The sequence below is a fragment of the Molossus molossus genome, unplaced genomic scaffold (genome assembly GCF_014108415.1).
Source record: "Molossus molossus isolate mMolMol1 unplaced genomic scaffold, mMolMol1.p scaffold_m16_p_9, whole genome shotgun sequence".
Classification (NCBI taxonomy): Eukaryota; Metazoa; Chordata; class Mammalia; order Chiroptera; family Molossidae; genus Molossus; species Molossus molossus.
In genome coordinates, this window is record NW_023425403.1 from 100,657,876 (window position 1) to 100,670,951 (window position 13,076).

General features: G+C 37.5%; 1 protein-coding gene across 1 annotated transcript in view; it reads right to left on the reverse strand.

Moving 5' to 3' along the window:
- The window catches only part of CPB2 (carboxypeptidase B2), a 71,675-nt gene that overhangs the window by 20,673 nt on the left and 37,926 nt on the right, over positions 1–13,076 (reverse strand). The window contains exon 6 of the mRNA XM_036250329.1: positions 6,963–7,067. Within this exon, the coding sequence (XP_036106222.1) occupies positions 6,963–7,067 (105 nt within the window). The remainder of the gene's footprint in view (positions 1–6,962; positions 7,068–13,076) is intronic.

The window sequence follows — 13,076 nt, forward strand, 5'->3', positions numbered from 1 at the left end:
ATTATTGACAAAAGAAAAATGTCTTTTAAATCCTACCTTAATTATAGCAAAATCTTTACAATTTTCTCTTTAAATATTTAATATATTATTTTTGTATTTTGCTAAAACAATCATAAGCCATATTATAATTTTTTTGCAATGGACAAGCACTTATGAAATATGGGAGAAAGGAAAGCAAAAGTACAAGTTATTTTTTAATCCGCTATAAATCAGAAATGAAAGATTAATGAGAAGGAAGCAAATTTTATAGAATACAAGAAGCAATCTATTAAATAGTTGAGCAACTAGTTAAATATATTTTTAAGCTCCAAATTTGTAAATTTATTTTGTAGTCATGTTTCAGTATTAACATAGAATTTATTATAAAAAAATTACAGACCTCATTTATTTAAAAATAATAAACCATTTATCATTTTATTTTCTGCAATGTTTGCTGAAGTTTTAATAGACATGGTATGGTAGATTTCTTTGTCTTCCTCCCACTATTTTTTTTTTTGGCTTAAGGCAACAGAAATTTATTCTCTCACAATTCTGTAGGCCAGGCGTCCAAAATCAAGCTGTCAGCAGGATTGGTTTCTTTGTGAGACTCTGAGGGAGAATCTGTTCCATGCCTCTCTCCTAATTTCTGGCAAACCTTGGCGTTACTTCCCTCATAGCTATATCACTACAATTTTTGCCTCTGTTGTCGCACGGCCTTCTTTTAAAAAAATTATCATTATTGTTAAGAGTATTACAGATGCCCCCCTCCCCCACTCTTCCCTACACCCAGTTTCCACCCCACCCAGGCCTTTTGTGGAGTTTTAGGGTTTTCTATGTATCATATAATGTCATCTGTGGATAATGACAGTTTTACTTCCTCCTTTCCAATTAGGATGACTTTTACTTTTTCTTCTTGTCTGATTGCTGTGGCTAAATCTTCCAGTACTATGTTGAATAAGAGTGGTGAAAGTGGACATCCCTTTCTTGTTCTTGTTCTTAGGGGAAACACTTTTAGTTTTTCCCCATTGAATATGATGTTAGCTCTATTTGTCATATGTGGCCTTTTTATGTTGAAATATGATCTCTCCATTCCTACTTTGCTGAAAGTTTTTACCAAAAATGGGTACTGAATTTTGGCAAATGCTCTTTCTGCATCTATTGAAATAATTGTGTGATTTTTATCTTTTAATTTATTTATGTGGTGTATCATATTGTGGATTTGCAAATATTGTACTAGCCTTGCGTCCCTTGAATAAATCCCACTTGGTCTTAGTGTGTGATCTTTTTAATATATTGCTGGATCCATGTTGCTAATATTTTGTTGAGGATTTTAGCATCTTTGCTCTTCAGAGGCATTGGCCGGTAATTCTCTTTCTTTGTAGTATCTTTACCTGGTTTTGGAATTAGGATAATGCTAGCCTCATAAAAAGAGCTTGGAAATCTTCTTTCCTCCTGAAATTTTTGGAATATTTCAAGAAGGAGAGGTGTTAGTTCTTCTTTGCAAAACTCACTTGTGAAGCCTTCTGGACCAGAACTTTTGTTTTTTGGGAGTTTATTGCTTCAATTTCATTAGTTGTCATTGGTCTAGTCAGGTTTTCTGAATCTTCCTGGTTGAGTTTTGGAAGATTGTATGTTTCCAAAAATTTATCCATTTCACTTAGGTTGTCCAATTTGTTGGCATATAGTATTTTCTCACAATCCTTTGTATTTCTGTGGTGTCAGTTGTTACTTCATCTCTTTCGTTTCTGATTTTATTTATTTGGGTTCTATCTCATTGTTTCTTGATGAGTCTGGCTAAATATTCATCAATCTTGTTTATCTTTTCAAAGAATCAGCTCTTGGTTTCATTGATTTTTTTTGTATTCTTTTTATAGTCTCTATGTCATCTACTTCCACACTAATCTTTTTTTTATCCTCACCCAGGGACATTTTTTCAATATTTTGTTAAGATAGAGTGGGAGGGAGAGAGAGAGAGAGAGAAACATCGACATGAAAGGGACACATCGAGTGGCTGCCACCCACACGACCAACCAGGGCCGGGGACAAACTGCAACCGAGGTACGTGCCCTTAGCAAGGACCGATCCTGGGTCTCTCTGGACCACAGGCCAACACTCCAGCTGCTCAGCCAAACCAGCCAGGGCCACACTCATCTTTATTATTTTTTCCTTCTGCTTACTCTGGGCTTTACATTCTTGTTCTTTAATTGTAAGGTTAGATAGTTTATTAGATATTTTTCCTGCTTCCCTCTTTTTTATTTCCTTTCTACCTTTACCAATGGTTAGATGGGAGCTTCAGCAACAAGTTAGGCTTATGATCAATGTTAGCCTCAGAATTTCTTGTCTAATAAGCGATCTCCAAACAGAAGTGTTGAGTGAAAGCTGAACTATAGCCTTAGAAAAAGGAAGGATAGAGGGAAACTGCAATAAAGGGGAAACTGTGCAATAAAGGGACTTCTCAATACCTGTAAATAGATAAATGGGCTGAGTGGATCAGCTAGATAATGTTATAATGTCCTCTGGACTTTGGGTAGTTTTTCTAATTGGCTAAGGGTAAGATTCAATTGTACTTGGTAATTCGGAAAATCTATGTTTCTTCCCACACATTGTAAGGATTATAGCAGGGTTACATAGATAGAAAAAATTTTAAAATGTTCTTAATCAACTTTGTAAATACTGTCATTACTTATTAAAATCTTTTCATATTTGTCATTTATCTGGTTATCTAGACTTCAAAAGCATGCAATCTAGTTATCTATTATGTCACCAAACTAATGTAACCTCTAAAATTCTATAAACTTTATAATTCTTAATACTATCAACTGTGTTTACTGACATAATTTTTTCAAATAACATTTTCAGCCAAGTTGAACATGTTTCTGAATCTCATGATCCTTTACTATTAATTTCTAATCTGTGTATCATGAGGCTCTCCACACATGTGTTATACAATGATTTTTTCACAGTATTCTATAAATGTGTTTACAATATGTTTTGGGTTTTTTTTATCCTCACCTGAGGACATTTTTCCATTTTTTGTTTAGATAGAGCGGGAGGGAGAGAGAGGAAGAGAGAGAGAGAGAAACATCGATGTGAAGGGACACATCAAGTGGCTGCCACCCGCATGACCAACCAGGGCCAGGGACAAACTGCAACCGAGGTACGTGCCCTTAGCGGGAACCGAACCCGGGTCTCTCTGTACCGCAGGCTGACGCTTCAACCGCTGAGCCAAACCGGCCAGGGCTACAGTATGGTTTTATATCTAGTGAATCAACCACTTATAGTGAGGTAGGTAGCTGAAGATATTATCTCTGACACACAAAGGACAATAAATAAATATTTGCTGAAGGAATGATTTAGCAACATGATAAGTAAAATAATTACTCTAAGAAAATGAGAAGAAAAATGAGGAAAGAGGGAGCATAAGAGCAAGTGAGCTGATAAATTAGAGTAAAGCAAATATATCCAAGAACTGGAAATATACTAAAGAAAAAAATGAAAGCATGTATAGCAGGTATGAGAAATGAGAGAAGTGGAAGGAGAGAAAATTAAGATGTCAAATTGTTAAGTGCTCCTCCTAGCATTTCTTGTTGCTGTTCATGGTCTATTTTGGACCTAAAGATCAAGATGAGAATTATTTTTGAGATCCAGAGGATGGGCATGGGAGAAATGTACTAAAGCAGATTTGAGGTTAGTTTCAGTAATGTAGAGTTCAAGGCTTTGAGAAGATGATTTGTGAGATGGGTCTCACATGTGACCTTTGAATTCACTCAGAATGATGGCAAGAGTTGGAGGGGAATAAAGAACCATGAGCCGGGTTCTGGGAAGTTATCTGAAGGCTAATAGATGACAATAATAAGAAAAGACAAAGGTGAAATGACTAGATCAGATCATGAATTTTGGGGAAGAATGAAAACAATGGCCATATTAGGACAGTAGAATTTTGATTCACTTCTTGTGGTCCTTTGGCATGTGAAAATGTGAAATAAGGAACAGGCCCTTTACATGATGAAGCTTCTATGAAGCAGCATCTTTCATAAGTTATGTGTCAGCTAAGATGAGGAGCAGCAGAAGAAATTTTGTGGAGATGCTGAGGTTGTAGAGTGCCAGCCTTGTGTGCAATTTAATGAGAGGTCTCCAGGGCAGAGGTTCAGAGGAACGTTGGCATTGAGGAAAGCCAGTTGACATAAAAAGTACTGAACAAGGTGTGATGGTCAATACATGTTCGGAGGGTTCCTATGATGTGCCAGACCTTGTGCTGGGTTTGGCCTTGGTGATACCGTCATGCACAAGTCAGCCTCAGCCCCTGCTTTTGCAGAAGTAGAAGGCATCTAAATTCGGCCTCCAGAGGATGAATGAGAGGCACAGAAAGAAATGACTAGCCTCAAGCTTTCCAAAATGTTAAATAATGGGTTTCCCCTAGTTGAGACTGGACCATAACATTAAAAAAAAATCTTTATTGGGTTGAAGAAGGGAGTGAGAGACTGTGAGATAATAGAAAAAATATATATTGCTCTCCACTCTACCATGCCTGTCTCCTGGCATAGAACTCCTAAAACTCCTGTAATTTCCTAAGTGATAAGAGCACTAGGAGCATCTTTTGTTCTAATATTTGATCTTTGACCCTGCTTCCTGAAACAGAGTTCCTAAATCCTTTGAAATTTCCTGGGTAATGGCAGTATCTTTTGTTCTAGTCAGGTGAGCTCCTAGATGGGAGCTAGTCAACAGAAAGGCCAAGCCATGATTAGAAGCTTGAAATTTTCATCCCCATCTCCTATCCTACTTGGAAGAGAAGAAGGACTGGAAATTGAGTTAATGATTCATCATGCCTAAATGATGAAAATCTATAAAAATCGCAAAGGTACAAAGTTCAGGGAGCTTATGGGTAGCTGAGCATATGGAGGTGCTGGGAGAGGGGTGCACCTGGAGAGGACATGGAACCTCTGCACACTTTCTCCATACCTTGTTCTATACATCTCTCCATCTGGCCTCTATCATATCCTTTTATAATAAACTGGTAAACATTAAGTAAATTGTTTCTCTGAGTTCTGTGATATTCTCTAGCAAATTAGACCAAGGAGAGAGTCATGGAAACCTTTAATTTATAGCTGATTGGTCAGAAGCACAGGTAACTACCGGGACTTTCAATTAGCATCTGAAGTGTGGTAGTGGAAAGAGGGAGTCTTGTGGGATCTAATGCTGTCTCCAGTAAATAGTGTCAGAAATGAGTTAAATTGCAGGACACCCAGATAATGTTACAGAATAGCTTGGTATAGGGAAAATCCTCATACATTTGGTATCAAAGGTGTTGTAAAGTGTGGTGGTAGTGTGAGACGGAAGGAGAAACACAGGAGTAATGTAGGTTTTCTTTACACAGACTTTAAAGCCAAGCCAATTCACCTTTCAGTGCTTTACCTTTTAAATATAAAATCCACCCCCATACAATTTTTAAAGCTAAATATTTTATTTTCCTCCTTCAGTTGTTTGAATTATTATGAAAATCAGATTAGGCAGGTAAGGATGGAGCTTAAATTTCCATTAAAAGAGCTTGACTATGTTGATTTGGCTACAAAAATCAGGCTTACATTGTTGGGGCAAAATACTTGACTGTATGGTTCTTGAACTGTACATTGTTTTCCATTGTATCTCCAGGGTCTGGAACCTCATAGACAATTTATAAATATTTGTGGAATAAAATAATTTAATCTTACAAAGAATCAGCAAGTGGGTGGGGTAGAGGATGACATGTATAATAGGAGGAAAGAATTTTAAATTTGGGAAGGACAGCAATCAAGGACAAGTTCACCAATATGAATTAAGAGTCAACATGAGTTGAAATTTCTTTCTGGCCCTATCCAGGTTCAGTTATGAAATAAAAAATAAATGCTCTCTCTTGCTTTGCACCTTTCTCTCTCTACCAACTGCTGCTTCATTCACTACCTAAAATGAACAAAACTACCCAACATGGAGAAGGTTTCCAGATCATCAAATGACTGGGCTATGTTAAAGGTCTAGTCAGTCGGGAACTAACTTCATTTGGTCAAGGCAATCCCAATGGTGGTTGGGAACTTTTCAGTAGGTTCAGGGATGCTGCCACTTCCATCCATGTGGAAGAAGAGATGATAAGTCAAATGAAGATAGTTAGATATGTATTTGGCAAAATCCAGAAGAAGTAGAAATATTTTTACTTTAAATGTACCTCATTTATGAAGACAGATCAATCTAAATGGTAATCTCTTAATTTCCTAACTCATCTAGTTTGTGTTACTGTATATATGCAAATACAGAGGCAATAATAACCATTATCAGAAGGACACATATTTTAAATTTTTATTGTGGTAGCAATGGCTCTTTGTATAAATCATGGGACATGTGTGCCCATTTTATGGGATCTGAACCATACTTTTTACTGTTTTCATTTATTAAAGAGATTTATTGTCATTATAATTTTTACTTTTATGACCCACTTATTGTCTTATATATGGATTTTTTTTTTTTTATGCCAAGACCTTCTTCAGGGACAAAAATCCCATATTACGATATATAAAAAAATATGATCTGCTCTGTAATGTTGTACTTTATGTTCTATTTCCAAGGGCAGAATATGACAAAAGATGTCTGGATAATTCAAATCAGAAGAAAAAGAAATTAATTGAAAATCAGTTTAGATAACTACTTCAGTTCTTTCTTCTATTTGTAAAAATATTACAATTGCATACTATTTCTCAATTATTTTCTTGTGTTTAGCCCAAGCTCAAAATGTAGGAAGGAAAAGACCAACAATCTTTAGGGTGCTTTAAATGCTTGCAGTTGTGGCTCTCAAACAGAATAGGCATAAAACTCACCTCAGAGATTTTAAGTCAAGAATTACAGGATGTGACCTGGAAAAATGCATTTAATGAACAGTCTACCTGATTTTGACACAAGTGGTCTTAGGTCACATGTTGAGAAACTCCGGATTAAGAGGACATGAATACTGTACTTACATAGCCTATGAACCACAGGCAGAAAGCAGGAGAGATCCATTCTCTAGCATGCATTCCACAGTCAATCCAAATAGCGATTTTGGCTGCTTGTTGCTTTTTAGAAACCTGCCCAAAGAAAACAAAAAATAATAAGGCACAGGATAATAACTTTCATTTATTTAGGGCTTATTTTTAATCTTTTTAACAAATCTATGATATATGCATTATTTTCTTAATTCATTTGAGAATTTTCAAAGAAAATTAAAAGCTGGTGAGATTAAAGGTGAAGAGATAAAATTACTGAGATCATATAGCTGATGAGCATCAGAATTAAGGTTTGAAGCCAGAACTCTGGATTTAAAGCTCTTTTATTCCCTAGCATTTAATTAGTTATAACTAGTGGACATGTAGAAGTAGCGGTCAGAGAACTGGTATTTCAGGCACTTTGTGTGTGTGTGTGTGTGTATGTGTGTTTAAATTAAATTAAATTATTTTATTTTATTTTTGTTACAGATGTTTCTCCTTTTTTACCCTATTGACACCCTCCTCCCCATTCCCCCAACCCCATCCCCGGCTTTGTTGTCAATGTGCATTGGTTATGCATACATGCATAAAAGATCTGTGGTTTATCTCTTCCCTCCCCTCACCACCCCCTCTTCTGAGGGTTGTCAGTCTGTACCCTACTTCCACATCTCTGGCCCTACCCTATTCCTCAGACTGTTATGTTCATTATATGCCATAAATAAGTGAGATCATGTGGTATTTGTCTTTTTCTGCTTGGCTTGTTTTACTTAGGATAATACTTTCCAGGTCCCTCCACGTCATCTCAAAGGAAAAGAGATCTTTCTTTCTCACAGCTGCATAGTACTCCATGTATATGTACCATGGCTTTTTAATCCATTTTTCTACTGATGGACACTTGGGCTGTTTCCAGATCTTAGCTATTATAAATAATGCTGCTATGAACATGGGGGTACATATATTCTTTCTGATTGGTGTTTTCAGGCTTCTTAGGGTATATTCCTAAAAGTGGGATCACTGGGTCAAATGGAAGTTCAATTTTTAATTTTTGGAGGTAACACCATATTGTTTTCCATAGTGGCTGCACCAGTCTGCATTCCCACCAGCAGTGTACTAGAGTCCCCTTTTCTCCACACCCTCGCCTACACTTGTTTGATGATTTGTTGATGGCGGCCATTCTGACAGGTGTAAGGTGATACTTCATTGTTGTTTTAATTTGCATCTCTCTGATGATTAGTGATGTTGAGCATTTCTTCATATGTCTCTTGGCCATTTGTATGTCCTGTTTGGAGAGGTGTCTATTCAGTTCCTCTGCCCATTTTTTAATCGGGTTCTTTGTCTTCCTTTTCTTGAGTTGTATGAGTACTCTATATATTTGGGAAATTAACTCCTTATCTGATGGATCATTGGCAATGATGTTCTCCCATACAGTGGGTTGCCTTTCCATTTTGATGGTTGTTTCTTTTGATGTACAGAAGCTTTTTAGTTTGATGTAGTCCCATGTGTTTATTTTTTCCTTTGTTTCTGTTGCCTTAGGTGGTGTATCAGTGAAAATTCTGCTGCATATGATGTTCGATATTTTGTTGCTTACGTTTTCTTCTAGAATTTTTATGGATTCATGAGTCACGTTGAAGTCTTTTATCCATTTTGAGTTTATTTTTGTGTATGGTGTAAGTTGATGGTCTAGTTTCATTTTTATGCATGTAGCTGTCCAATTTTCCCAAAACCATTGATTAAAAAGCTGTCTTTACTCCACTGTATGCTCTTTCACCTTTGTCAAATATTAATTGAGCATATTGCCTTGGGTCCATTTCTGGGTTTGCTATTCTGTTCCACTGGTCTATATGCCTGTTCTTGTGCCAGTACCAGGCTGTTTTGATTACAGTGGCTTTGTAGTATAATCTGATATCTGGTATTGTGATCCCACCTACTTTGTCCTTCTTTTTCAAGATTGCTGTGGCTATTTGAGGTCTTTTTTGGTTCCATATGAACTTTTGAAGTATTTGTTCCAGTTCTGTGAAATATGTCATTGGTATTTTGATGGGGATTGCATCGAATTTATAGATTGCTTTGGGTAATATGGACATTATAATGATGTTAATTCTTCCAATCCATGAACAAGATATGTGCTTTCACTTTTTTATACCTTCCCCCATTTCTTTTTTCAATATCCTGTAGTTTTCTGCAAATAGGTCTTTTACTTTTTGGTTAAGTTTATTCCTAGGTATCTTAATATTTTTGCTGTGATGGTAAATGGGACTGTTTTTTTAGCTTCTCTTTCTATGAGTTCATCATTGGTGTATAAGAATATCGTCAATTTCTTGATGTTAATTTTGCATCCTGCAACTTTGCCAAATTCATTTTTTAAGTCTAGTAGATTTTTGATGGAGTCTTTAGTATTTTCTATGTATAAAATCATGTCATCTGCAAATAATGACAATTTCACTTCCTCCTATCCAGTTTGAATCCCTTTTATTTTTTCTTGCTGTCTGATTGCTGTGTCTAAGGCTTCCACTAATATGTTAAATAAGAGTGGTGAAAGAGGGCATCCCTGTCTTGTTCCTGTCCTTAAGGGAAATTATTTTAATTTTTGCCCATTGAGTATGATGTTGGCTGTAGGTCTTTCATATACGGCCTTTATTATGTCAAGATATGATCCCTCTATTCCCACATTGCTGAGTGTTTTTATCAGAAATGGGTGCTTTTTCAGCATCTATTGATATGATCATGTGGTTTTTATTCTTTATTTTATTTATGTGGTGTATTACATTTATTGTTTTGTGAATATTGTACTAACCTTGCATTCCTGGGATGAATCCCACTTGGTCATGGTAAATAGTTTTTTTGATGTATTGCTGGATCCGATTTGCTAGTATTTTGTTCAGGATTTTAGCATCTATGTTTATCAGGGATATTGGCCTGTGGTTTTCTTTTTTTGTAGTCTCTTTTTTTTTGGTTTTAGAATTAGAATTATGCTGGCCCCATAAAATAAGTTTGGAAGTCTTTCTTCTTCTTGAATTTTTTGAATAGTTTGAGAAGAATGAGTGTTAGTTCTTTTTTGAATGTTTGGTAAAACCACCCCATGAAGGCCTCCGGGCATGGGCTTTTGTTTCCTGGGAGAGTCTTTTTTTTTTTTTTTTTTTTTTTAAATCTTTCTTGTTGGATGTAAAATGTATTTTAGATGTTCTACATTTTTCTCCCATTGACTCCCTCCTCCTCACTCCCGCCCCCCTCCTGCCTTTTCCCACACAATTGTCTGTGTCCATTGGTTATGCATATAAGTTCTTTGGTTTATTTCTTCCCACACCCCAACCCCTTTCTTTTTGAGGTTTGTCAGTTTAGCAATGAATTTGGACTTCTTAATCTCTTCACCTTTTTCACCCATTCCCCCAACCCCCCTCCCATCTGGCAACCAACGAAATGTTCTCTGTATCTATGAGAATGTTTCTGTTCTGCCTGTTCATTTTGTCTGTAGATTCTATTGTTGATATATATGTATTCACTGCCATTTTGTTTGTTCACATATTTTATCCTTTTCTTCAAAAAGACCCTTCATCATTTCATATAATAACGGTTTGGTGTTGATGAACTCCATTAACTTTTTCTTGTCTGGGAAACACTTTATATGGTCATCGACTCTAAATGACAGCTTTGCAGGATAGAGTAATCTTGGTTGTAGGTTCTTGCTGTTCATCACTCTGAATATTTCTTGCCACTCCCTTCTGGCCTGCAAAGTTTCTTTTGAGAAATCAGCTGACAGCCTTATGGGAACTCCCTTTAGGTAACTAGCGGCCTTTCTCTGACTGCTTTTAAGATTCTCTCTTTGTGTTGAACCTTTTGCATTTTGATGATGATGTGTCTTGGTATGGGCCTCTTGGGGTTCATCTTTTTTGGGACTCTCTGTGCTTCCTGGACTTGTATGTCTGTTTCCTTCACCAAGTTAGAAAAGTTTTCTGCCATTATTGTTTCAAACAGATTTTCCATTTCTTGTTCTCTCTCTTCTCCTTCTGGCACCCCCAAGATGCAAATCTTGGCATGCTTGAAGTTGTCCCAGAGGCTCCTTACACTATCCTCATATTTTTGGATTCTTTTTTCTTTTCTGTTTGGGTATTTTTTGCTTCTTATATTCCAAATCGATACTTTGCTTCTTGGATTTACGTACTCTACTATTGAAACCGTGTAAATTATTCTTTATTTCAGTTAATGCCTCCTTCAATTCTGACTGTGCATCCATCATTTCTGACTGGTCCTTTTTTATGCTCTTGAGGCCCTCACTAAGTTCACTGAGCATCCTTATAAGCAGTATTTTGAACTCAGCATCTGTTAGGTTGCTTATCTCCATTTTGGTTAGTTCTTTTCTTGGGGTTTTGTTCTGTTCTTTCATTTGCGACCTGTTTCTTTGTCTCCTCATTTTGGCTGCCTCCCTGTGTTTGGTTTTGTGTATTACTTAACGAGAGGTTTGGGGCTAGCTGAGACCAGATGCTGCTCATTTGAAAGAATTTAGGAAAAACCTGAATCAGGATCCAAGACAGGCCAATCCTATGGTTAAGCAAGTGGCAACAGCTTGGGTGGGCCTGAAAGTTGGGTGGGGTGGGGCGGGGCCTCAGGGAGTCACCAGGGTGGGGCTACCAGTGTGAGTCAGTTTGCTGGCGTCCCAGATATGGAGGCTGTCTGCCGCCCCAGGGAAGGGCTCACCAAAGGAACAAAGGCCTCTGACAGCACGTTTGTCCTGGAGAAAGCCCCCCTCTCCAGCCCTTGCTCCAGGGCCAAACAGCTCAATTCTTCCCTTTATGTCTCTGGTGCCCCTCTAGCTGCCTCCCCTCCAAGCTTAGAGGGAGAGAGCTGGATAGGTTCGTGCGCAGGCCCTTTAAGGAACTGCCTGGGGCTCCAGCTGCACCCGCTTCCCTGAGCCTCAGTTCCTTCTGGTTTTTCCAACCAGAAGTTATGGGGATTTCTCTTCCTGGCACTGGAACCCTGAGTAGGGCACCTGGTGTGGGACAGGGACCCCTCAGTCCTCAGGAAGGACTTTCCTAGCTGAGGTATCCTCCTGATTTTTATCCGCCACACATGGGTGTGGGAACAGCCCTTCTTGCCACCGGCCCTCATGCCTTTGCCCCTCCGCCCCTCTGCCCCTTCTACCAGCCTGGATGTGGCTGCTGCTTTAATTCCGTAGTTGTAGGACTTCCATTCAGGATGATTTCAGGTGGTTGTGAATGATGGTTGTTTTGTAGTTTAGTTGTAACTTTGATGTGGTTGTGTGAGGACGCAATACCGTGTTTACCTACGCCGCCATCTTGACTGGAAGTCTAATTTCGCTGGGAGAGTCTTGATTACATCTTCAATTTCCTTCGTTGTTATTGGTCTGTTGAAGTTTTCTATTTCTTTCTGGTCCAGTTTTGGGAGACTGTGTGTTTCTAAATTTGTCCATTTCGCTTTTATTGTTGATTTTGTTGCCATATAATTGTTCATACTAGTTGTTAACGATCTTTTGTATTTCTATGGTGTCAGTTGTTACTTCTCCTCTTTCATTTCTGATTTTGTGTATTTGGGTTCTGTCCCTTAGTTTCTTGGTGAGTCTAGCTAAGGGTCCATCAATCTTGTTTATCTTTTTGAAAAACCAGCTCTTTGTTTCATTGATCCTTTGAATTGTTTTATCGGTCTTTATGTTATTTATTTCTGCTCTGATCTTTACTATTTCCTTCCTTCTACTTGCTCTGAGGTTTTCTTTTTGTTTGCTTTCTAATTATTTAAGTTGTGTGGTTATACAGTCAATTAGAAATTTTTCTTGTTTCTTGAGATAGGCCTGTAGTGCTATGAACTTCCCTCTCAGAACTGCTTTTGCTGCATCCCATAGGTTTTGTGTTTTTGTGTTCATTTACATTGGTTTCCAGGAAGTTATTACTGTAATTTCTTCCTTGATCTCCATGGTAACCCCTTCATTGTTTAATAACATGCTATTTAGCCTCCATGTGTTCAAATGTCTTTGCATGTTCTTGTTGGAATTGATTTTTAGTTTTATGCCATTGTGATCTGAGAAGATGCTTGATATGATTTCAATCTTCTTGAACTTGTAGAGATTTAATTTGTGTCCTATCATGTGGTCTATCTTTGAGG